At 35.2% G+C, this 26,309-nt stretch overlaps 3 protein-coding genes across 6 annotated transcripts; 2 read left to right on the forward strand and 1 right to left on the reverse strand.

Moving 5' to 3' along the window:
• Window positions 1-732: 732 nt before the first annotated feature.
• Window positions 733-6,074, reverse strand: LOC132547605 (large ribosomal subunit protein uL16m-like). Its single transcript, XM_060211389.1, has 4 exons — window positions 5,989-6,074; window positions 3,559-3,627; window positions 2,593-2,777; window positions 733-1,312 (listed from the first exon to the last, which is right to left on the reverse strand). Exons 1-4 carry the CDS (start codon window positions 6,038-6,040, stop codon window positions 854-856), a joined length of 765 nt encoding a protein of 254 aa, XP_060067372.1. The 5' UTR covers window positions 6,041-6,074; the 3' UTR covers window positions 733-853.
• A 147-nt stretch (window positions 6,075-6,221) lies between these two features.
• On the forward strand, window positions 6,222-15,832 carry LOC132547599 (RPA-interacting protein B-like). 4 transcript variants are annotated; one of them, XM_060211380.1, is made up of 8 exons: window positions 6,222-6,264; window positions 9,111-9,241; window positions 10,022-10,195; window positions 11,095-11,185; window positions 11,735-11,855; window positions 12,470-12,533; window positions 12,747-12,884; window positions 14,107-15,832. In XM_060211380.1, exons 2-8 carry the CDS (start codon window positions 9,131-9,133, stop codon window positions 14,134-14,136), a joined length of 729 nt encoding a protein of 242 aa, XP_060067363.1. In that variant the 5' UTR covers window positions 6,222-6,264; window positions 9,111-9,130; the 3' UTR covers window positions 14,137-15,832. The 4 variants fall into 4 exon arrangements, with proteins under 4 accessions (XP_060067363.1, XP_060067365.1, XP_060067362.1 ...); XM_060211382.1 differs by having other exon boundaries at window positions 9,111-9,217; XM_060211379.1 differs by lacking the exon at window positions 14,107-15,832 and adding an exon at window positions 13,257-13,303.
• Window positions 15,833-21,096: 5,264 nt separating this feature from the next.
• LOC132547610 (uncharacterized) lies at window positions 21,097-26,087 on the forward strand. The gene is made up of 3 exons (XM_060211393.1): window positions 21,097-21,293; window positions 23,403-23,544; window positions 24,265-26,087. The coding sequence occupies exons 2-3, from the start codon at window positions 23,417-23,419 to the stop codon at window positions 25,742-25,744; spliced, it is 1,608 nt and encodes a 535-aa protein (XP_060067376.1). The 5' UTR covers window positions 21,097-21,293; window positions 23,403-23,416; the 3' UTR covers window positions 25,745-26,087.
• Window positions 26,088-26,309: the final 222 nt, after the last annotated feature.

Below are 26,309 nucleotides of genomic sequence, written 5' to 3' on the forward strand. Positions count from 1 at the left end.
GGGAACATACATATGAAATTTGAGAGATACCCATTCAGTACTTCTTAAGAAATAGCAATAACAATCTTTACTCGGCAAAATCCAAGATGGCTGCCTTTTGGCTATTTTGTTTTTTCTGATCAGTCCCAAACTCAAACAGGCACAACTAGAGATCTCAAGGAACCTATACAAGAAATTTGATAAAGATCTATAGAGCAGTTTTCAAGAAATTAATGGTAACAAACTTTCAAAGTCAAAATCCAAGATGTCTGCTTGTGGGCCATTTTGTTTTTTTCTGATCAGTATCAAAATCAAACAGGCACAACTAGTGATAAAGGAAAGCATACACATGAAATTTGAAAAAAGACCTATGCTGTAATACTCAAGAACTAGCAATAACAACTTTCAAAGTCAAAATCCAAAATGGCTGTCTGTTGGCCTTTTGATTTTCTGATCAGTTTCAAAATAAAACTGGCACAACTGGGGACCAAGGGAAACCTACGAGTGAAATTTTAGAAAGATCTATCTTGTGCTTCTCACGAAATAGTGATAACAAACTTTCAAAGTCAAAATCCAAGATGGCCACTTGTGGGCCATTTTGTTGTTTCTGATCAGTCCAAAACTCAAACAGGCAAAACAAGAGATCTAAAGGAACCTGTACAAGAAAATAGAGAACGATCTATAGAGTAGTTCACAAGGAATAATGGTAACCAATCTGATGATGGTGGACTAAAAAAGAATAACACATTGTAATAACAAGTAATCTTGATAACTATTTAGTCAACAAGTCTTTAATTTCATTTACATAAACAGTTACACTAAAGTACATTTAATACACACTCAGCCATGACCAGTAAGTGTAGACATACACTCACTACTTATACTTGCCATGCCAGACAAAATCATAAGGACTCATTTCCTTTTTTATACCCATATAATTTTTTCTAGCACAATCACTAAAACTGAAAGGGTTAACATTAGTTCTTTCGAGTTTCTCCTCCTGTTCTGCCTCTCTTTCTAGCATCTCAGCAGTTACAACACGTGACTTCATTGGCGTCTGTGTAGAAAGTTGTTTGAGGATACGTCTGATTTTTGGTAACTCAATATCTCCACCAATCTCAAACAATATTCTGTTTGCCTTGATAGGGGAGGAAAAGTCTTTAATGGCACCTTTTCCAGCTCCCATACGGACGCTTGCAGCCTTTTTTGTGATTGGTCGCCATGGAAATTCCACCCTCCATATTGCAAACATCTTTTTATCATCAATATGACGATTCAATATGATTCGTATGCTGTTCATGTGATTGTAAACAAGGTAACCTCCATGAAGAGCCTGCAAAAAACACAAAGCTTAATATAACCATCAGCAAGATAAATATTATTTATTTGATACATATCAGTATTTTATACACATTATCTCTGTCATCATAAATGAGCATAAGAGTTACAGACAACTAAAATTAAAAAGATGTTCTATTGACTTTGTACATGGATATTGGTCATCAAGTGTTGGAGCAACAGACAAATGTCAGATTAATTCAGACTACTTCTAACAGAAGACCTGACTACACACTTATATTTATTATTTTGGAAGAATTTGCAGTACCCTAACAGCTAATAGTTACTGTAGTCCTTTTAAGAGAGGAGGTGGGATGGGGGGAGATGGGTGGGGGATAAATCAACACAGAATTTACATTGAATAGCAATATTTAATATTTTGTGATCCATCTCCTATTTAAAGAGTAAAACATTAAAATCTAGAGTCAGAACTTCTATTACATAAATTGATATTCATGCATCCAACAGGGCATTTCACATACAATGTATAAGGGTCTTTTACAATTATTGGTGAGAGGTGCATGCTAGTGGGGTTTCTGACAAACACATGCCAAGGGAGATAATTCAAACAATATTAAGAAATTTGCATGTGACTTTCATGTGTACGAAATGTCTTCTTTTTATTTTCCAAAAATATCCCTAGATCATTGTCTAAATCTATTGATTTTGTTCAAAAAAACACAAAAATAAAAAAATTTAAAAAAAAAAAAAAAAACAAATGTAATGATATATCGACAAAAAAAAAAAAAAAAAAGAAACAAAACTGTTCATAAAACATGTTGACACTCCACTGACAACTCTAAATAATAGATAAGTGAAAAAAAATCACTACTGCATTTAGGAAAGCTCAAGTTCCTTCTGTATGACTCCCCAATAAGATCATGCAGATTCATAGATTAACATGTTTTTTAATTCCATTTGCTAATAACCTTGACAATGTTAGCAACTTTTATCAATAAATGTGCGATTTTAGTTTATGATATACATGTATCTATTTTTTGAATGCCATGGTGATATTTATTGTATACTTTTGTAATCAAAATGAGGAAAAATTTTGTTGAAGTAAATTTCAATTGATCTTCAGTTTCATAGAAAATCTCTTATTTTTCCTACTACATTCCAATTCTGACCTTCAAATAAGATAAATAAAAATATTTCAGAAAAATACATATTTTATTAAAAGAAATAAATTATATAACAAATGCATCAATGATAATATCATATTGACTTATAGTACTTTGGTATATGCTCCTTATCTAGAAACTGCAATCTTACCTGAATTCCTATATGTCCATACTGCAATTTGTTATGGACAAGTTCGGGCCCTCGTATCAACGACAGGTCTTTTGATGGCCTCCGGATTTTGAAAGCACCAACTTGCACATTATCTTGGACAAATTGTGGGGTCTTATCCAGCATTCCCAAACGACGAAGTTTAGGATTTTCTGGCAAATCAATTTCTAAAGGAAAAAAATGTACGAAATGATGATATATTATGTTAACCATGGAGCTAAGCAGATGAAAAGAAAAACAAGCTGTCCATTTTCACCTCTTCATATTCTTCAAGCTCAATACACATACACAAAACGAAGAACTCTCATCATCACCCCTTATAATAAGAGGCCTATGGGCCTTATAGTATCAGTTATCTGTATATAAAGGTTAATATAATAGTAGTAGCGACTGAGGCCGATGGAACAATTTATGATACACCTACACAAGGATATAGCATGGAAAAATTAACAGAACAATGGATGGACTCTGAATGGCCAGACAAGCTGACTTAACGTTTTTTATTCAAAACTCATAAACGACATGTAATATATTAAGTTCTTGGTAAGAAATGGAATCTATTCACAGTAATTGGAGTTCACTACCTTATTGGAACATTGTAGTACATTTTGGACAACATTCAACTTAAAAAAAACAACCTGAAGATAACTGCTAGTCTGGCAAGAGAAATCATCTGATTATCAATGTAAACTTATAATCAATACATAACATCATAGAACCACAGACTTTGACCATCCGTGACAGAACCAATATATCTCTTTGATGAAAAATAATAGTTTATCATTTCACCTACTGATATTCAGGAACTCAACTGTGTAGAAGCGACGAAATACTACTAACCAAATAAACACATTTTTATCTTACATGTTTCTCTGACATAATTATCTATCACTAAAAGTTCATTGACCACTAACATAGCAATTAATATTTAACATAGTAGGATCATACCTTTTGGTTTTGGTAGAATGAGATTTTTATAAGCAGCCATCTGAGTCATCTGGAGGCCACCAATAATTTCTGAAATTATTTCAAACATGAAATGAATATCGTAAATCCTCTGAAATGAATTACATCTAAATAATGTGTTTTTATTGAATATATAATTTTGTTGACATATTTTAAACAGACATCAAATTATGAATTTAGTAACTTGACATTATCAGACTAAATCAAATAAACATCCTGAGCCTTATGCAGGTTGCAGGGCAAGGCCAAACAAAAAAAAAAATACATGTTTCCTGTAACACTTTGAGGGAAGATGGGAAGGCAAAATTTTTTATCTTAAAAATGTATCTGTAATGATTTATTTAGGTGAATGAGCTTGATTTTGGTAGTGCTTCTTTGAATATTGTCTTCAATTATTTTGTGTAGGCATATCAAAATATAAGGGAGGCAGCATTAATTATGTACTCCTCTAAGAAGTAATAAAAATCCAGTATTAAACTTTTTCCTTGATGATTTTATCAAATGGTTGATCTTAGAAGGTAGCTGAAAAGTAAAAAATCACTATGTTGCTGCACAACTTTTTCCAGCACAAGCATTAAAATGTGTATAACAGGAAATAATTCATTTTCACATGTCATTCTTTCACCATTTTTCAAATAAAATTTTGTCTTTCATTACAAGATATGGGTATGATACTTGGATACTTGGTATTAAATAAAAAATTATGCAAAAAATGCATTGTTTTCATTTGCTTAATGAACTTTAAACTGCATAGCAACCAAAAAGTAGTATAAAATAGTATCAAACTTTTCTTGAGATTTCTGGGAAAGTGAATCACCAACTCAGAATTCACAAATTTGAAATAAGTGATTTGTGGTGATAATTCATGTTAATTTTAATTAAAATATACCCAAGATTTCCATAGTTAAACTCAAGAGAAATACCTTAGCATCCATAAAATGTTGATATTGTTGACGCTATTAAAAAAAATTCAAGACATCATGTTGGAATTCATTTTATAGTGAATTTTTTTTTTCCGGTCAAAACATCAGAAGAGTACATCCTTAACAGAAACAGGAAATATTTTTTGTTTGGCCTTATTTTTGCATGTTCACAAGTACCATCTGAAGTAAACTCTACGAATCAACATGAATAACAACATTGTATCAAGATTTATGTATACCAATAACAGCTGCTTAAATTGTTGTTTTTATATTATAATATCTATTCGAGATTTAATAAAAAATTAATGACATTTGAAGGATATATTTGTTCATGTGTGGGTTTTTTTTGGAAGAATTGTAGATGCAAAATAACTAGCATCAAAAGTTGTCAGTGTTGTATGAAAAAATAAAAAACAAAGCATACCGAGTATTGTTTAAACAATACCTGTCCCCTACCAGCCCTCACTATTACAATGTAATGATAAACAAATTTTCTGGAAATAGTAACAGCGATCTTGACCTTGACTCAACAATCCAGAAACTTTAACTTGTCCAAGATAACTGATGCTTTACAAGAGCATTAAAGTTGATAGAATCCCTAAAGCTAGAAGGAGGATGCTACAGCACTGACATTGATCTTCCAAATATAGTAACAATGACCTTGACCGAAAAACCCTGAAACCTAAACAAGTCTGATGATATTGTGACTCTTTACAAGTGTGTAGAGAGTTTGAATCAATCGAGGAATGAATCGAAAACACTAGAACATTGACAAACGTTTACAGATGCAGGAATGGACAGACAGAGGAAAACTTTACCCCCTCCCCTTTGGGTTACTAGTAGCAGACTATAAGCCAGAATACTATAGACTCAGAGACTGCTGCTTTTTATGTAAATCCCTCTGATATCCAGTCTTCAGTACTTCTAAGAATTATCATTATTTCACAATAAAATAGAACATGTCTATTTCCAGATGAACCTGAGAAACTAGGGTCAGATCACAAGGACACCTTTGAAATAAGCAAGTCAAGAAAAATCACTAACTTGTGTCAAATTCATACACGTGTCAGTTAGTCTGAAGGGTTCTGTGACTATCTTTGATGCAACTGATAAATATATATTTTCGCACCAAGGTTTATTTGTACCAATGTATGCGAGTGATAAAGAATTATATAATGCAGTGTTAGATATCAAGGTTTGTTAACATGTCTCGTCTTCAATTCTTGCCAATAAAAATATGTGGCTTCCTGTTGTTTATTTATAACATATGTCCAGTGTTACTTTGTGAATTATTTACTAATTGCATCATGGCATTAATTAATGTTGTATATGATACATGTACGTTTGAGAGGCTTTTCTTAGGCGGACTACCGGCACAACGTTAGGACATTATCCGACATACCGTTCATCTGAACGCATAAACGCACGTAAAGGAGTATGGATCGACAAAACCTCTAACTAAGCATACGTCGATAATTAAACAACCTACCGATGTGACAATTGTGGCATTTACTGCCCACATGTCTTACGATGGTAAACATGTCACCGGCCAATGTGACTTAAGCTTTGTGTAATACGTCGAAATTTTTGTGGAGCATAAGGGAAATAACTCTGATTGTTTTCTCGATGAGCTATAGTCTGGCTCAACAAGATGCTTTATCACGTTGTAATCTTACTTGTGCGTTGAAAGGAAGAGTCTTGCTGACCGAGAATACAATGCTGTCGCAAGGAACGCGCGAAAGAGTTCGGGTCTAAATTGTGACAGGTAAGGAAACGTGGAGTGAATAAAGTGTGTATATTATATATTTATATTATTCCTGCCTTTTTAGTAGTATAATAGACTGACTGAAGATATACCCCTGCTTTTATTTGTAAAATGTAAGCAACATCTATGTAAAAACATTTAATTGTTATTGATTGTACGTGCCTTCACTTCAAGTTATGTTTCTACATTATGTATACTATACCTCGATATTATACTTCTATAGATAATGACAATCTTCAACAAGTGGGCGGTTTTGCCATTCATTAATAATTAATATTTTCAATGCTCAGCGTGACCACTAAGGATAAGTTTTCCGGGAAATCCCAGGCTCGGCCAGGTCGCCCAGATCTCGGAATCCAAACTAAAACATCCATTCCAAAAACAAATACGTCAACTGGAAGTTGATAATATTGAAGGAAATGTTACCTACCTTCCCCTCTTAATAAAATTGAAACAAAAAAGCCCGCCCCCACCCACAAAACAAAAACAAAACAAAACAGTGGTCATCGCCTATGGCATATATTATTTTTAATTTTTACTACTGGAAAACTGAATGGTACTAGTAAGTGACTGTCCATATCTGTAGTGCAAAACAGACACTTCCAATCTGTCTTTTCAAAAGCTACCACAATCACTCGAGAACAATTATATCAGGAATTTAATGTGACACAATTATTATTCCATCCTTAGTAACCACACAACAAAAGACAGAGTTAGAAAATTACTCCTGAACCTGAACCCAACAAAAGCTGCTGGACATCTACATTTATGTTGTGTTCATCAAAATTGATGTGTTAATACACTAATCAGTATAAAATAAAATAGGTGTTTAAAAGGTTGATACAAAGAAATAAAAAGACACAGAGTTAAAACAAAGGTTGTTCATTAACAGACTTTTGTGGAGTCCCTAAGTTTATGCTTGAATCTGTTTAGGGACTCTGAAGATACCATGTCTGGTGGGATAGAATTCCAAGGTGATATTGTAAATGAAAAGAAGCTGTATTTATAGTAATCTGCTTTAGTTTGGAAATGTTGGTATTGACAGGGATAGGTAGAACCAGTTGAGGTGACTTGATCATAAGACATCATAGAAAGTGGATTATTGCAACTGAATTGCATGAATAACAATTAGTCTCATGCTATTTTTACGTTTTTTTGAGGGATTCAAGGTTTGGATGTTATAACAGTAGCATCGGCCACACTCTAGACAGGGCTCTCACACCCCATTTTGGGACTGGGGCCTGGGGCCCTTAGAACTGGGAAAAATAATGGGTGTTTTCCTTAGAATTGGGAAAACTTGGGCTCTAAATTGGGAAAAAAAAAGATACTATTTTGCATTGGGAATGGGGCTGAATATCAGCCCCAAATCTGGCAGCAGATCGAGAGCCCTGCTAGATATTATGGGTGTCTGTAGGTAATGTAGCAAACTGCTCTTTTCTGTATTCGTTCTAATTTGTCCTGGTTTTCCACTGTATATAGTGACCTTACTGTGGCACAATATTCAAGACTTGATCTGACAAGAGCCTTGCATACATTTCCTTTGGTGTTATTATCAATCCTTAGATTATGACTAAGGAAATCCAACATTTGATTCAATGTGTACATTAACATATCTATATGTCTGTCCATCTATTTTAAAATTGCATGACTGCCATGAATACTCTTTCCTTAGAACAATATGTATCCCAGATATTAAATGTAACAAACTTTCACTAGATCTAGATCTTGTCACATCTAATCCTCTGAAAATCTCAAATCCAACCTCCTAACTTCTGCTTGATATCCTCCCATCCCTCTCCTTTGTATGTTGTACACACCATTAGCATTAACACAGTCTTCAGTATATTAAAAAACATAATTTAACAGATAGATGCATAACATGCCAAAAAAGCCTTAGTGATAACAAAATAACTATATTTTGATGGTTAACACATCAGCAATCCAAAAGAATATACACAGCTGGGCAATATTTTGCTTGTTTAAACAGTTCACATGTGCCATAATGCTCCCCTAGCAAAATTCTGGGGCTATTGTTTGCCCTTTTGGTCATCTTTTGCTTTATGACTGATGCTTTAACCTTTCTCGATCACGACTTTTATCTTGTGGGACATTTTGTTTACAGGTGATGTGTACCTTGTGCATGTAGTATCATATACAGAATGTATGATACAAAATTTGACATGACCTCTCTGTATATCAACTACGAGAAATTACCATTTTATAATTATTAATTAAAATGTGCATGTTTCAGAAAAAAAAACTCATAACACTTGATAAATATATATGTAATGATATAAAAGAATAATAATCACAGTGATGTCACTTTAAACAGCCCAAACAAGTATCCATTCACAATAATTTACATAAATAAAAGAAGAGTCTAGCATTCCATTTAATATCAATATTTCACACAAAACACCCACAGAGTTTATTGAAGTTGTTCCCAGGAGTTTTGAAGCATAGGATTTTATCTAAATAATTAAATACTAAAATAAATTATTTTGTTACATCTCTTATAATCACTTTAATGATAACACATTAGTAACAAACACCACCAGTGACAAATTCACTCAATCTTGATGACTTTGATCACTGGAGAGAAATCCCCTCCCCCATCCCCCAGCCGCTCCCACTATTTAAAAAATTTATGGTATTTTTGCCCAAAAATTAGATTGGATTGATATTTGTCATTTAATTTTATTTTGTTTCATTTATCTTAATATTTGCACACCTAAAATGGTAAAACCACTAAAAGAAGAAAAATTCTATCCACATATATTTAAACCTGTAGTCATATCCATGATAAATTAACTGAATGACTTGTAATGTTTTGCTTCTCAATACAGATTTTCAAGTACAGTTGATAATGTCGAGCCCAGCACAGAAGGTTTCCAGAAATCATCGTGAAATGTACAAAGCTAAAACCCCTCCATGGAAGGAAAAGTACAGACAGGTGTGTTACCACAATTTTGCACATGTATGACAACATGTTAAACAAAGAGTATACATATTGCTGAATTTACTACAGTATATTGCTACCATTTTGTGTATTTTGCGGTCGGTAATCTGTTTAGCATTTCATCACGCTTATTTTCTACCTGAGTGTACATCATATATGTAGTACAGATGGAAATTTGGTAGATTCCTTACCATCTTGTACACTACATATGTCAGTGCTAGTACATTCCACGCTGATCATTTGTCTGATGATGGTGACCTTGTAGTCATCGAAACACTCAATTCTTCTATTATAATAACTTCTATTCTAATAACATTAAAAACCCTAAGAAAATGTTCCAAAATATTGATTCACTTTTTATGTGACTTAGTACAAAAGTTGAATATTTTGTTTGTAATAATCTTTAACTTTTGTGTCATGCATGTATATGATGAATCATTTAGTTTTCTTATGGATAACTATAACATCCTGGCTACATACATATGGTTGTACATGTATCTAAGATACACTTTATGTGTTAATAGTATATATATAAACCATACTTCTATACTGAAAATACTGTGAGATAACCCGTCTCAGTTCGTTCATTCTCAGCAAGAATAATGTAGCTTACTGTGGACTTCCAGGTTTTGTGTTTTGTTCTCTTTTATTTTTGTTGACTTATTAGCTTGTTGTACTGACTTAATAATTAATTGTAAGATACATTGCTTATCTCATTACAGAATTTAACTTTGATAAAGAAATCTTCTTGTTTATAACATTAAAGATGAATAAACATGTACTGTCTGATGATTACAGAGGTGCCTGGACAGGTTGAGACAAAGTCGAGAAAAACTACAGGCCAAATTTAGAAAGTTAGGGGATGTAGACTCGGACAAAGTTGAAGATGACACGTTTATCAGTGATCTGATGAAAGAGGAACTACAAGGCCTGAAAGAGTCGTTGAAGCAGCCTGCATGTAAATCAGCTGAGGCAAGGATTAGGTGTTGCATATTACAATATCTATGGACCATTTAGCTGTAACATGTCAAACTTAATGACAACCTCATGTGTGTTTTGTCCTTACAACAAGTTGATGTTGCAACTTCACTCATTTTAAAATGCATCAATTCAAAGAAAATACACATACTGTGCTCACTGTAGTATCTTGCTTTACAATATACTTAAGCATTGGACGGGCAAACATATGTGTGTCCATTTAAATGAATTAACAAAACTGAAGACTTTGGTTTGGCTTAACTGGAATTTCCATAAATTGGTAGAGAATAACATAATCAGAGCTACAAGCTATAGTTGAAACTTGCTAGCACAGAAGACAAGTAAATGCATGGTTCTGTCTTAGCAATTATTTTTACCACCATTATCAGGTGGTGGGTTATTCAAATTGCCCTTTATTAGTGGTCCGTCCGTCCGTCTGTCTATCTGTTAACAATTATTGTTGTTGTAATTTCTTGAGAAATACTAAATGTTATTTAAAACTTGGATATTTTGCTAAATTTTGTATGTAGGTTCCAAATGATCCCTAGTTGTGCCCTTTTTATCTTTTTACTGATCAGAGAGCATAAGTAGGAGCAAAAATCAGGGAAAAGAGATAGAAAGGAAAGTAAAATATCCAAGTTTTGAATAACAACTACGGTTGGTGGGCATCAAGATCCCAGCCTCGTTAAATTAATAACTTGATAGTTATTATTTTGATTGTCAGTAAATAAATGAAACATTTCTTTGACTGATGATGCTGTAGCTAAAACTGTAGTACTAAAGTGTATGTCTCAAAGATTTAAAGTTGAGAGATCTAGAGGAAAGTTTTGTTGGTGTACACTTTATAAACTATGATGATAATAAATGCTATCTTTGTAAGATCACTATTGTAGGTTGACGACTTTGACATGGGAGACCTGGCTACAGACATTGATGATGTGCTGTCCTTGTTTGAAGACATACAAGCAGAGCTCAAAATAGAAGGTATCAACAGTAATTAGTCTCCTTAAGAAAGTTGACAAGTGATGAGTATGCTGGATTTATAAAGTCCACCTGTATTCAATTTATTCAATCAATTTAGAATCACGGTAGATTTATACCTGTCTGAAGCTTGTGTTCTATCTCAGACTTTAATATGTTTAGAAATACATCCCTAAATGAGGTTGCTAACTTTATCATCCAATATTTTTGATATTCAATGATACTTAGATTTTATTAGTCTTACCCCCGTGTGTGTCCCTTCAATCGTATTTATAAGTATTTATTTTAAGGATATTTTTTTGTATAATATTTACAGTACTCAGAATTATAACTTAGCCATCTGCTTACTTTTTATATGTTGTTTCTCATTGACTTTTATTTCTTTGCCAGCTCTCCTAAGAATATTTCTGAATCTGATATTTCCTAAAACTTTTACTTCAGATCATAAGTCACACTCTATAAAATCTTTTTTTTGATGGTACGTGATTATTTTTTTTGATATTTGCAGGTTCATCCAGCATGCCGTTTATTTTCTGCTGTTTTTATTTTCAGAGCTGAAATTGATTGAAGAATTTGAAAGATATGAATCCAGTTTGAAGGAAGAAGAGGCCTTTTTGTGTAGTGCTATTGAAGAGCTGTGTACAGATGAAGTGATATGTCCTGTTTGTCAGAAGTATACCTTCTATAAACATTGACACTACAATATATATACAAAATATTTTCAACACTTACTTACTACCATGTTACCAATGAATTTTGGAAAGTCTGTCAAATCAAATGGTTCATTGCAGTGATTGTGACCCACAATACATGTGTATTGACTCTCTGAATATTTGTAGAAACATCTACATCTGGCATCAAGGTTCTATTTGCATAGAATCCATATCCCATGTCACCAAAATTGAATACCATATATTTTATTATTTTACCAATCACTCTGTTGGCAGCTGGTAGTTGGGGGAGTGGGGGTGGAAAGGTGGGGGGTGGGCGATGAGTGGTGTCAAGAGATAGCCCCCGGATGACAGTTCTAGTTAAATTAGTCACATTAGTATTATGTTTCTCCTGATCTGAAAAATCCCTTCTCCATATTTGTAAACACTTGGACTATAGTGGGTCAACTGTGCTGACTATGTAAAAACTGTACTATATGTAGCAAAACAGTATCTCATACACACCAGTAATGGGTACACATTGTTCAGAAAATGTTTATAATATAAGGAAATGTCGGTTTTTTTAGGAATTTGTTATAGTGATATATGAATGCACTTTTTATTATATTCTTTACAGGAGTCCTTTATTGATCAACAAATCTGTGATATTTTGTCGGTGTGGAATGAGAGTAAATACAGAGGTAAATTCATTAAAAAACAAACATTGACAATATTACTTAAGTGTACAACACATCACTTTTCTGTTAAGTTTTTAATTTCAATCAAAGTTATCCTGTGAACCATAGATCCAAGCCCTTATGTTCTGATGTTACAACTTTAGAGATTGGTCAGTCCGTGTTCCTGTACTGGTTGGATATAGACAATTTTACAATTTTTTTTCATTCTTTTGGTAGGAAGACTGTCTAACTTTGGCACATGTGAAGCACCTGTTAGAGGAGGGAATGACAGGTCACACAGCAGTTTGTGAGGGTCAGGCAATCTTTGCAGTTGTACAGGATCTCGGCACTCAGAACCTGCTCATGTCATGCAAGGTGAATAAGTATATTCAACAAAAAAATAAAATGCACAATTAAATTATGCAATCAGTAACCTTTGATATTTTAGGAAATTTGTACAAAATTTTATATCAATGTGAAGAGACAAATCTACTCCTTACAATACTGTAGAAGAAAAGTTTGTGTGATGTCACTAGTGTTGTCAGTAATTAATCACAGTGGGATATCCGGTAAGGTCACTTCTAGCACGAATCCCTGCACAGATTCTCTTATGCATTGAATTCATGAGAACATTAATTCACCTTCAGGGAATGTTGTTCCATTCTTGTGTTAATGCTACGATCAACTGGGCATGTTGGTTGGAGGGTTTTGATGTCTCTTAAAAGGCCAGTCCCGTTCATCCCACAGATGCTCAATGGGAGACATGACAGGGCTATATGAGGGTCATTCCTGAGGCTGAACATTGTTTGCCATGAGAAAGTCACATCATACCCTGGCAGCATGCGATTGAGCATGGTCTTGCTGGAAAATTAGGTTATGACGTCTGAGTAGTGGAAAGACACGTGGTTGTATTATCTGGTCTCTGTATCAAATGGCATTGAGGTTTTGATCCAGGACCACTAAAAGGGAATTTCACTCCATGGGAGATGCCTCCCTAAACCATTACAGAAGCCCCGCTGAATCTATCACATTCAGCCACACATGCGTCAATGAAATGCTCACCATGTTTGCACTATACCCTTTTCTTCTGTTGGAGTGATACAGACAGAATCTAGACTCGTCGGTAAACATCACACGCCTCCACTGAAGCATCCCAAACTTGTTGGGGCCATGTCTGCTAACCCAGTAGCATGGAAACCTGTATAGAGGCGGTTAATTATACACAGAGCAATGCCAAACTTTTATCTCCCCAAAATGGCTTGAGATTGAAAGGATATTGTTTGGATGTTTAAGTTTATAATATGACAACTGAAATTGCTAAATGTTTAAAATTAACTGAATACCATTCTGATGTACATGTATAGAACAAGAATTTTATTATCTTTTGTTTGTGAAAACTACTCAAATTGTTCCTTGATAATTAAAGAGCATAATATTTTGTCTTTGATATAAATTTTTTTCGATTTTTTGTACAGTGATTACTGGCAGATTTATTTGATTCACAGGGTGAATCAGTTTACTCCTCACATACTTATATGTTTAATTGATCTTCCTTGTTGAATATTTCATGTAATTAAACTTCCTGTGTTCCTTTCAGTCCTGTGATTGGATGTCTATAGTGATATGACTGCAGGTCTCATGAGATGGAGGATGGATGTTAGATCTATACTGTATACAGATATGGACAAGAGGAGCGATACAGTTGTGTGTCGATAATGAGATTATGCTAGTGGACCTGTCGATAATTTATTGTTGTTTAAAGTTATAAAGATGGGATTGTGTAAGATACACCACTACAATATTCCTGATCAGACAGGAGGGATGTGCTGGTCTGTAATATCTCTTGTCATCAAACGCACAGATTGTATAATCCCATCTGTGTTACGCTGCAGCATGGTGCTATGTAATATATTTATATCTTACTAGCTAGTTACTGTGATATGTGTCTCAGTTACGTTACACTCCTGGTTCATGTTATTTATTATGGTGTTACTTTAGTTTGTTGGAGCACTGTACTCTCTATTTTAAAATTTGAATGCAAGGTTGGATGCAGTGATGCAAAATTATACAGAAATGTGGATATGAAAGATGGTATAGGCATAATGTATGCATTTTTTCCTTTTTTTTCTCACTCATCACTGATTATTATAAATAATCATTGCAAGCATATTTATTTATTTATTCATTTCTACATGTACATGTATTATGGCTACAGAATTTTTTTTAATTTTTTTTTTTTTTTTTTTGTGCATAAGAGTTTTGAAAACAAATCTTTATTAGGCCATGTTTGTGCCAGATGTGATTGTATATGTATTACAGTGTATGTAACTGAGCTGAGAGCTTTGATTGAAAATACTTACATGTAGATAGTAAGCTGTTTATGTGAAAGGTCTAAATTAAAGTAGCTGTTTGAAATATAAACATTTCAGCTACGTTTTAAATTCTCCATAACAAAGAAATATTTTTTGTTGATGAAAGCATGTTTGTAAAGGTGAACTCTACTGTAGTATTAATTTTTTTGGTGATTGATACAAATATGGTCATTTGACCAACATAAATTTGTAAGATTCAGATTTGATATCAAATGATTCACATATAAATAGGGTCTATAAAATTCATATGTTTGAAAAGAAATATTTTTCATACAATCAATTAAATGTGATGTTTAGAGAATTTCTAATTAAAAGTGGGTTTTTTTGTATATAAAGAAATTGATTCTTGCTTTTTGAAATGTAACTTTTCCTTCTTACCTTCTCATTGTTATATCTATGAGAAATTGGTGGAAAAACTCAGATAAAAGCATTATGTCATGCATACAATGTAATTGATTGACAGAGAGATAATGTTGCCTGCATGTGCATATTAAAGAGTTCCTATCAGAACATGTCAAGACAAAACTGATATTTTTGATGTGCCCCAATTTTTTGGTTCCTGACAAAATGAACTGACCAAATGCATGGCTGATGTCTTGCCACTGAAAGTGCTGCATACCAATTAATACATATATACACTTTATGTCTTTATATGTACCTTAATGTAATTCCCTTTATTTGTATCAGTGAGGCCACAAAAATGGGATTCACTGTTTAAACAAGTTATAGGTTTGTTGACTAAGTACATATATGATCCACCAAAAAGCCTCACTTTTGTCATGATACAACTCATACATTTAAAAGATGTAGAGAAGATGGAGGAGATTCCAAGTCTTCAATTTCAATAAAGTGATTGGTAAAGAATCTTCAATAAGATAAAAAAGACTTTCTTGTTCCATTGAAATGTTGTACACATAATGTTTAGTAAATAAATTCCTGTTTGTTTATAAATTAAGGCTATTGTTTGATTTCAGTGGTTTTTTTAAAACCAATTAACAAGATATATATAGTGTACATGTATATGAAGATAATTTTCAAGAAATGTAGGGTCAACATTTTTGGTTCTAAATCTGTTGATGTGGTAACAGTATACTGACCTATCACTTTAGTGATGCTGATTGTTATACAGCCTGACATATCCCTTTGGACTGGTCAGTTTGGACACAGTGTGATCAGTGTCTATATGGTTATACATATACACTAGGAGCTCAATCTTGATGCCATTCAATTAGGTGTAAAATCATATTACTTCCATACATTAAGGTTAACTGTCTCATGAGGCCAAAAAAATACTGTATAAAACTATCTAGAGGCCACACATTTGTGATACAAAGCTAATCTAGAGGCCACAAATTAACAGAATATGACTAACTAGTTGTCACACATTTAGTGTATAAAACTGTATCTAGAGGCCACACATTAACAGCATAAATCTGTATCTAGAGGTCACACATTTACAGTAAAAATCTGTATCTAGAGGCTACACATTTACAGTATAAATCTGTATCTAGAGGCCACACATTTACAGTATAAATCTGTATCTAGAGGCCACACATTTACAGTATTAATCTGTATCTAGAGGCCACACATTTACAGTATAAAGCTGTAGCTAGAGGCCACACATTTACAGTATAAATCTGTATCTAGAGGCCACACATTTACAGTATAAATCTGTATCTAGAGGCCACACATTTAGGTATAAATCTATCTAGAGGCCTCACATTTACAGTATAAATCTGTATCTAGAGGCCACACATTTACAATATAAATCTAGCTAGAGGCCACACATTTACAATATAAATCTGTATCTAGAGGCCACACATTTACAGTATAAAATCTGTATCTAGAGGCCACACATTTACAGTATAAATCTGTAGCTAGAGGCCACGCATTTACAGTATAAATCTGTAGCTGGAGGCCACGCATTTACAGTATAAATATAGCTAGAGGACACACATTTATGGTATAAATCTAGCTAGAGGCCACACATTTAGGTATAAATCTATCTAGAGGCCTCACATTTACAGTATAGATCTGTATCTAGAGGCCACACATTTACAATATAAATCTAGCTAGAGGCCACACATTTACAATATAAATCTGTATCTAGAGGCCACACATTTACAGTATAAATCTATCTAGAGGCCACACATTTACAATATAAATCTAGCTAGAGGCCACACATTTACAGTATAAATCTGTAGCTAGAGGCCACACATTTACAGTATAAATCTGTAGCTAGAGGCCACACATTTACAGTATAAATCTAGAGGCCACACATTTCCAGTATAAATCTGTAGCTAGAGGCCACACATTTGCCATATAAATTTGTATCTAGATGCCACACATTTACAGCATAAATCTTTAGATAAAGGCCACACGTTTATAGTATGAATCTATTTTGATGCCACACATTTATGTTATAAATATATCCAGAGGCCACACATTTACAGTATTAATCTTTAGATAAAGGCCACACGTTTATGGTATAAATCTATTTTGATGCGACACATTTATGGTATAAATCTATCTAGAGGACACATTTATGAAATAAATCTATCTAGAGGACACATTTCCCATAAAAACGTCTCATAAGGCCACACATTTATCATATAAAACTATTAAAAGGCCACACCATACGCAACTTATCTAGAGGCACATATTTACATGATGAATTGTACCGAGAGGCCACTCATGCGCTCTTATTTTTTTTTTTTTTTTTTTTTTGAAAATTTTGACGAATGTTGAATGGTGCTAAACACTTATCATTGTTATAATACTAAAATTATTCACGTGAATGAGAATGAGATATTTAATATACCATGTTACGTAATTCATTTAAATGATCGGGATTAGTGATTTACGGGCAGCACACTATGCTTCTTTCCAAGGTCCACCTCCATGTTCCAACCTGTGGTGTCATCTAGGATCGATGACGTCTGTTTTGGCTGTGAATTAGCGGTTTCAGCCGGCTTCGCAAAGTTGATGTGATGCTGTTTGGGGTTACTCTTCCGCTCCTTTTTCCTTTCTACTTCCAGCCAGTCAGCCACCTCTCTGAGCACTTTAATCATGACGCCATCTGTATCGTCCTTGTGTCAGTGATGTGGAACAGGAAGACAGAACATGTTCTAGAGTTCCAGGGCGGCTACAGAGCTTGCACGATGGGTCTGTTGTCAGCCCCCAAAGGCAGAGGTTAGCTGGGGATGGTAGGAGATCGTGGACTGACCCGAGGAAGAAGGACAGCATCAACGGTTCGTACTTCCAGATGTCCTCCCAGATCGACTTTCTGTTAATGGTATCCCATGTGGTCCATGCTCGTTGTGCTCCCATCTCCACCGTTCTAGCCTGCCTTCTGTTTTCTTCTGTTCTCTTGACTTCTGACTGTATCATGGCTCGTCTCTCGTCTTGTGCTGCCCGGCTCCATAGAAGTGTCTTAGTTTCACCAATCCCTTGTCCGACAGCGGTCATTCCCACAATGTCCTTGTGCATGAGAACGCTCTCCGCCTGGCTAACAGTTTCTGTCGCTGACCACTTCTTGCCTGTACAGGTAACAATCCCTGCTTCACGGATTTGCTCATCAGGGGAATCTCTCAGGATGAGGACCAGCGAGGATAGTGGGAGTTGAAGCTGGTTGCTCTCTCCATACAGGCCTACACCGGAGAAACTAGGTGGAAATCCTAGCCATTTTCTCAGGTGACGGCTGGTGATCCTCTCTAGAGCTTCTACAGTCGAGCTGGGTACCTTGTACAGCATCATTGGCCAGATTAGCCTTGGTAGTAGGGCGTGCTGGTATAGCCAGGCTTTGAACTTCCAAGGAAGGTTGCTAAGGGTCAATGTATCCCTGAATCCGCCTATGGTCCAAGGGTCTCTCTGGGGGCAGCGTTGATCATCAGATTCATTCCCATGACAAAGAGTACCACGGAGATTGTGCATCCTGTGACAATTCCTTTCTCTAACTTCTGCCAGCCCGTTAACTGGTTACCAACAGAGAACCGGAGCCTGATCCCGTCTAGATAGTTGGTGATGATGGGGACATGATAGTGATGGAGGTCTGTGTAGACAAGCTTGTGGGGAATGGAACCGTAAGCGTTGACAAGATCGAGTCAGACTACTGTGATGTCCTTCTTCCCTGCCTTCGCCTCGCGCACGAGCTGGGAGATGACGCTAGTGTGCTCTACACAACCGGAGAAACCGGGAACTCCTCCCTTCTGGACAGAGGTGTTGATGTACTTGTTCGCTGTCAGGAATGATGTCAATCTTCTGACAAGGATAGCAAGAATAATTTCTTAAATCAAAACTCAAAACCATGAAGTATGTTAGTGAATATACAAAAAGAATTATATTGTCAGTCTTAGGTTTTAAATTAAAATCTGATTAGAATGTGTTTTGAAATAGGGAGAAAGAACGTGAAATAAACGGACACATATGTAACGGGCAAAATTATATTCTTTGTCTATACATATAAATAACATCTTGTATCCGTGATTAAATAAACATCCACGTGTTGTAATGTCACCAATTACAACACACAATTACTTCATCTTAATCTGACTTTATGCTCATATGGTGTAAAGCGAACGTCATCAGCGAAGTAAGATATTGTGACGTCATAGACATTGTCTCGGTATATTTCCATTTATCGTCGTGTGAAAATGATATGCAGTATGTAATATAATTGATAGAAAAACATATACTCGTATCCATTAAATGCTAAATAAAGACATTTCTAAATCATAAACTAATTTAATGATTTCGACCATGACTAAACAGTGCGTGTTTAAATGTTATTGAACATTGGTCATTTAATAACTGAACTGTCTTGTTAAGACATCTAATATCGCTATAAATGACATAACTTTACAGAGAAACAATATAATACGTACTCAGAGCTACATTTCTATGTCCACAAAGATGAGGTCACAGCGGGCACAAATAGACTGATCAGATATTGCATGACAAAGATCAGATTAACGTATGTGTGTATTTATTACGTGTGTATTTAATTGTGGGTTTCTTTTTCTTATTTTTTCCCCAATAATCAGTGGATTGGAACACCGGGCACTGAGAACGTCATACGCATGTATTTGACAAAGGGACTTGGCATGAATTCCCAACTCACGATTCATATGGATTATATATATATGAACCGTGGATGGAAATTCATGTCCTCTTCAAGTCTCTATTGTATTCGATTATCTAGATATATTTCATGGCGTAATTAAAACCATTAACACACGTGCGATTCATTTATAAACAATACCATGGAACTTCTCCTAATCGACCATGGACGGGGACATGAATATTTGGCCGGTTTAGGGAGGGTTCGGTTTGTAGAAGTGTAGGAAGTTGTCCTGTCCGGACTTCGGATATAATTTATCAGATTCCGTTCTGCACATTACATTAACATTCTGTTCGCTTTCAACATTTACACTGCACATTTCCAATTAAAAAAAAAAAAAAAAGATTATAGAAAAAAATATTTCAGAAAGGTGGGGGAAAAGTGTATACTATATGCGACGTCGACTTCAGTCAAAAAGAAATCGTCCCATTGCCCGACGATCCCGGAAGTAATCTTACATACGTAACCGCGGTCAGATAGTCGGCTTATCTACAAGTGTTACCGTATATCTGATGAAAAGGTGTTTGTTGATAAGTATAAAAATACTTATCTTCTGAAACAACACTCGATTAATACATCCATTTTGTGTGTGTTGAAATAATATTATTCAATTAAACACGATTTGGATGCGAGAGTGCGGCTTTCTAACTCTGCACCAATACTTACTTTGACATTTTCTGTACAGTTGCCGTTTCTCGCTTCATGGAAGCGATGGTTTCAATTTGTCATCGGAGGTAATGATATGATAAATGATGATAATAATAATCATCCAGATCAGGGTAGGTATGGTGTACAAAGCCTCCCTTTGACAGTTTTACATGACGGGGGCGTAGCTTATAACTGTTGCCGGTACCAATCGTTGATTGCACGGTCCACTGGTCGAGACTTGGGTCTTGATCGTTCAGGTATGGCCGGTTTGCAAGAGTGATTTTCAATATATTTCAGTCATTTCGGACACAAAATTGGCTCGGTATTCGGAATTGAGACTGACCTGTATTGAGGTTACCGTGAGCTCACCTCTGTATCAATTAAGTTTTTACCTGTAAACTATGTACTGCGTTATCATACAGATTCTTAATATCTTAAAGTAACTTTAAGACTTCAGATCAAAGACGTGTGTTTGTGTCCTATTTATAAGTCGGTCGAAAGCACATGGTTCCTGGTTCACAAGTTCCTGTGTTACAACGTCCTTTGTACTGCCGTATCAAGTTACCGTATCGCTGGGTACGCTTCAGCACGATAAGTAAATACTGACACAGTGACGCCCGCCATACACCTGTTGTAGATCCCTCTGTAAGTATTGTACACTATTACTTATATCTCTCAATGTACGTTATGGTTTTATAGCAAAAAGGAACCTGCTAGATTCTAATGGTTTCACGCGGCACAATATGGTAGGCTACATTATACATATATATTTGTTCTGATTGAAACAGATTCACTTCCGGGTTGCGTCATTGTACATTTAAATCTTTACGCACGTTGAAGTGTGATTTGTTATCAAATCTCCAATAGTTGTGTCGTTGGACTGTGAGTCATAACTAAGTATCACAAGGCATCGATCATGTAGCTTATAAACAGATAAATGAAAAAAATTCAAAATTATATGCATCCCGTCTTGCACCAGTGCATCGTCGTTATCTGTCGTCATGTCGTAACACGCAGTGTATTCGTACTTTGTTCTTTCCGTGTTTAAGAATACGTAATGAATAGACATGAATTTTAGTTAGGGTAAACAATGTTTTTATTCAATCTTCAACAATGCCACTCATACATATGACACTTACGGGATGGGAAAACGAGCTTAGAAATAATACTTATTTACTCTGGTAGAAATTTACAGTAATACACAATATGCCCTATAGGGTAAGATTTGTAAAAATAAGGCAAACCCATGGCCCAGTACATCGGTATTACAAAAATGTAAGGGTAAATGAGTTGCACTAGGGTTGGGAGAAAAATGTCTACTTGTAGAGACAGAATGATTTAACTCTGAAAACTTGACATTTTCGTGTTATATTTCATGATTTTTTAGCCGATATTTATTTTTTCACATTTGCAATTTATTGAAAATATGAAGAAAGAAACACCAGCATAGAAGGTATGGCACGAAAATCTTACGTGTTGCTGGCGGAATTATTTGATATACTTCCAAGATCAGCTCTCGTATAGAGGTTTTTGTGAATGTATAAACAAACTTTGGTCTAAAACACATTTTACATTAAAACAAATGAATTTTCGTTTTTGCGCAAGGTCATCATCTTCTGTTATCACACTTCTTTCGGTTAGAAAAGACGTCCTATTTTCTATAAAAAGTTTTAATTAAATGGCGTTGACGCTAACCTTACTGCTACAAGTTTCCTGTCGGAAGGGCACTCCTGTGTTTTTCCTATAACTGAAATGGTAATATCCTAACTCAGATTACTTCTTGGTGAAAACAAACAAAGAAAAAATAAATAAACAAATAAAGAAAAAGTACGTTGTAAGCAATATCATATGTCTGTTTGGAGTTGAGGTTTGTAAATCAATAGAGTCCTTTGTGGAAGTGAAGAATAATTTGATTGATGTAGCTAGCCTGTTTCAGAAATGGTTAAGACTGGGTGGCGTGTATAGAGAGGAGTAAGGGCAATGCTTTAAAACCAAAGTCATGTAGTTTAGAAAATAGCCTGATACTATGTAGGATTAACAAGTTCGTTCAGATAACTGACCTTGGCTATTTTCAAGGTTACTGAAGTCATATTAAATCTTTGAACGACATCTATTCTAGAACCAAGGGGTCAAGGGTCATGATATTGGGTTTGTAGCATTATAGGATGAAGGACTTTTTTGTCAGTGTGTTCAAAGACATGACCTTGACCTACCATCAAATTCAAAACTGTGTGTTTAAGCTTTTTAATAGTCAAGGTACCATTAGCAAGTTAGGGTAGATTTGCTTTGAATGAAAATCATATAAGTCAAAAACCATTTAACAAATGTGTAAGTGATTTCTGAAGTGTTAATACTGCTAAAATAGCATGTTAATAAGAATGATTATTAAGTTTGTTCATGTAGATGACATTGACCTACATAAAAGTTCACCCAAGTCAGTTAAATCAAATGATATTTATATTAAATGAAGACTGGATAAACAAATGAGCGCTGGTTGGTGACTTGGGATCATCATTAAAAACAGGATAACAGAGTTTCGTGAATATATACTACCAAAGAAATTTTCTCTTCTTGAACTACAGTAGAGCGATACAGGTCGATTTGCCCTATGGTTTACTCCAAGCTATAATTCTTGCACACAATGAGTCCATAGATTCATATACAAGTCTGTACATTATCTACCTATAAAACTGACATTTGTACTTTACAATCTGCATATATTTACATTATTCATGTATAAATTTGATTCTAAAGGAAGGCACAGAGCCATGGATATCAGCTGTACATCACATCCGGGAACAGCTTTGAATGTGGTCTGTCATGGCTGCAATCGCGTCATCTGCAAGATATGTGTGCAGGAGCACCCCGCATGCTCAAATCCTATCCAAGAGGACAGGTATGTATGAATCACACTAGGAAGTTTGTATGATCTTTGTGTCAATGGGACTGATAACTGTAACAGGTCAACTTTTTGAATGAGGTGATATGATTTACTATTTTCTGTTTGATTTCTTACGTCTGGAGTATGCTGTAATACGTAAACGCATGGAAGATAAACACCGGAACGATCGGCATTTTAAGAGTGTATCACATGTTTAATGAAATAGCAACAGTGTTCAAGAATGAATGGTGTGAAATCTCTTAAAAACTTTCGTGGGGTAAAATATGGCGTTATAACACAGGACACAAGGATAAGAGCCCCTTAAATATTAAAAGGTCTCGGCGACACACAAATGTCTTTGTAGAGTAATTTTATTGATCTTTGATAACACAATTCAGTGGATAAATGACTCGTAATGGACTTGTCATGAAAAATACATGTAGCATACTTAAATATGGATTCACTGATATCTGAAGAATGATAAATGTGGCGCACAATTTGTATAGTTGAATAGTCTTGTTGTAGTTTAGGAATGTACTAGGGAAGAGTCGGGAAACGGGCGTGACTAGCATTTTCCTGAAAAAAAGAAATAATAGGACTAAGCACACTTTTTACTCTAGTAGTCAATGATAGCTTTAGCTATAAACTTCACCTTTAAATATTTCCGTTGTTATTAATTTATATTTGATAAATTATATTACTAGTTGGCAATGTACTCATGTTCTCCTTCCCCAGATTTGCAAAGTTGTCAACCTCCTCCTTAGCCAAGTGCATTGCGGTACTTGTCACGCAGATCCAAAATCTCGTACCACGTGTTGATGATGTAATCCAGCAGCGGAAACAAGAAGAGGAATTATTTCTGATGTCAAGCAAACAGACGTCTCAAAGTATCGAGGGCATTGAAATTTTGTTCGAATCTGCAACAAAGAAAATGAAAGACACGCTCCAGAAACTGAAAAGAGATGTCTCCAGCAGGTCAGCTCATACGTGCTCTCAACATGCATTGCAACTAAAAAAAGAAATGGATAATGATATTATGCGTTTCACACAACTGTCAAATTGTCCCGAGAAATGTAGTATAGAGAGTCTTCTGAAGCAATACGAAACATTACGAAAAAATTATCATAAATATGAGGCATCTCTGCCCGAGCTTCTTTTTGCAGAGGAATGCAACGCATTGCACCTCGTAGCAAGAAAAGAGTTTGTCTCAATGTGCCGTTCACTCGTGGAATGTGACCCAGACTCTCTCAATATAACATCTCTCAAGGGAATTGCAACAGAAGAGTTGAAACTCAATGATAGCAAGAATCACATCTGCTTCGGAATTCAAGTTGCAGAACTCGAAAATACGAATATAGTCCCGTTTTGCAAGATTCACGCTAAATCTGGAAATTCATGGAAACATGAATCGTGTTCCTTCAGTGATGTGGTTTTGATATCTAACACAGTACTCGTAGTTGATCGACAAAGGTTAAAGGTAAAGAGATTCAATCTAGCCCAGGAAATGATTGACTGGGTTCGCATTACTGGTCCCCATGGTCTGACCGCTCTACAACAAACTGATGACGTCATAGTTACCCAACCTAACGACAAGTCGCTCACACGTTTGAGTACCAATACCGGTCTAAAAATCATCAGGACAGTACGTGTAGAATTTTCATACTATGTCATTAGAGAGGTTGACGAAACGCGCTTGGTTGCATCAACTATCGCCGCACCTGCAGATATAATTTCTGTGACTTCTGACGAAGACAAATCCGCCCTCGCCATGAACACAAGTATCCATCTGATACAACATGACGGTCAGCTGTTACAAGTTTTGAGTCTGGTGGATTCAGACTATGAAAAATTACATGGCACTAAACTGTTTCCTGATTTTGAGTCTTTCACTATTCCTGCAGACGATCGGATTGTCTCACGACTCACAGACATGGCAGGTAATAACTTTGTCGCGTCTTTTACACTGGATGGGAAACCATTGTGGTTATATCAGACACCCGGAACAGCTCGTGGTCTTACCAGTAAAGCAGGTCTGTTATATTCTTACATAGGTGATGCTGAAAGACAGCTTACGGTGTTGACGTCGAACGGAAAGCCCGTCAAGACGGCCAGTCTTGGGGACTATAATGGCAGGGGGAACATCCTACATGCAGGCGAGAGGGGGATAGCGTTGGTGGACTTTTCCAATATCATTCGAATATTTCCTTATCCCTGACATCTAAATGTACACCCACGCAAAATTGCATCGGAAAAGGAGCTTTTAGTACAAAAAGTTGAAAAAGATGATTTATAACGAGCAGAAACAAATGAATTATTGTAGTGGACTTTGACTTAACAAGAGAAAAATATCGAGTTTCCAAAACAATGTGTAGCTAGTTCCATCTATATGTATATGATATATAGTTTTGCTAGATTTAGAGATAATTGTTATTTTGATTTCTCAATGCCTAGATATATAACGTGAAACCATAGTGACATTGAATTTTAATGTTCTGATGGTGTTACTCTCTTTCAGGACCGATATTTATACAATCACTAATGAAAATTCAATATCACGTTTGTTAGGTATATTGCATCGAATATTTTCAATCAAATGTATATATAGATGCACATTGGTGACATCTGTATAAAACCTTAACTTACTTTACTATGTGACATATATGGTAGTAACTTAATTACGTTTATATCTACATAAACGTTTATGCCAAGACGAGATTCATAACTCGTATGAGTGGTGTCTGCATGCAAGTGTTACTTGCTAGTCACACATCAGGAAAAAT

This window comes from Ylistrum balloti, unplaced genomic scaffold (genome assembly GCF_031769215.1).
Source record: "Ylistrum balloti isolate Yb309-2 unplaced genomic scaffold, AGI_CSIRO_Ybal_v1 Utg369964, whole genome shotgun sequence".
Taxonomy (NCBI): Eukaryota; Metazoa; Mollusca; class Bivalvia; order Pectinida; family Pectinidae; genus Ylistrum; species Ylistrum balloti.

What these genes read in the sequence shown, in the direction of transcription:
- LOC132547605 (XM_060211389.1), bottom strand. Translation starts at nt 6,040, where the DNA reads ATGTTTACCATCGTAAGACATGTGGGCAGTAAATGCCACAATTGTCAC. An exon ending in ATGCCACAATTGTCACATCG is followed by an intron (nt 3,628 to 5,988) that starts GTAGGTTGTTTA and finishes AAATAATTTCAG; the next exon opens with AAATTATTGGTGGCCTCCAG. An exon ending in CATTCTACCAAAACCAAAAG is followed by an intron (nt 2,778 to 3,558) that starts GTATGATCCTAC and finishes TTTTTCCTTTAG; the next exon opens with AAATTGATTTGCCAGAAAAT.
- LOC132547599 (XM_060211379.1), top strand. Translation starts at nt 9,131, where the DNA reads ATGTCGAGCCCAGCACAGAAGGTTTCCAGAAATCATCGTGAAATGTAC. An exon ending in GTTACCACAATTTTGCACAT is followed by an intron (nt 9,242 to 10,021) that starts GTATGACAACAT and finishes TGATGATTACAG; the next exon opens with AGGTGCCTGGACAGGTTGAG. An exon ending in AGCAGAGCTCAAAATAGAAG is followed by an intron (nt 11,186 to 11,734) that starts GTATCAACAGTA and finishes TTTTATTTTCAG; the next exon opens with AGCTGAAATTGATTGAAGAA.
- LOC132547610 (XM_060211393.1), top strand. Translation starts at nt 23,417, where the DNA reads ATGGATATCAGCTGTACATCACATCCGGGAACAGCTTTGAATGTGGTC. An exon ending in AATCCTATCCAAGAGGACAG is followed by an intron (nt 23,545 to 24,264) that starts GTATGTATGAAT and finishes CTCCTTCCCCAG; the next exon opens with ATTTGCAAAGTTGTCAACCT.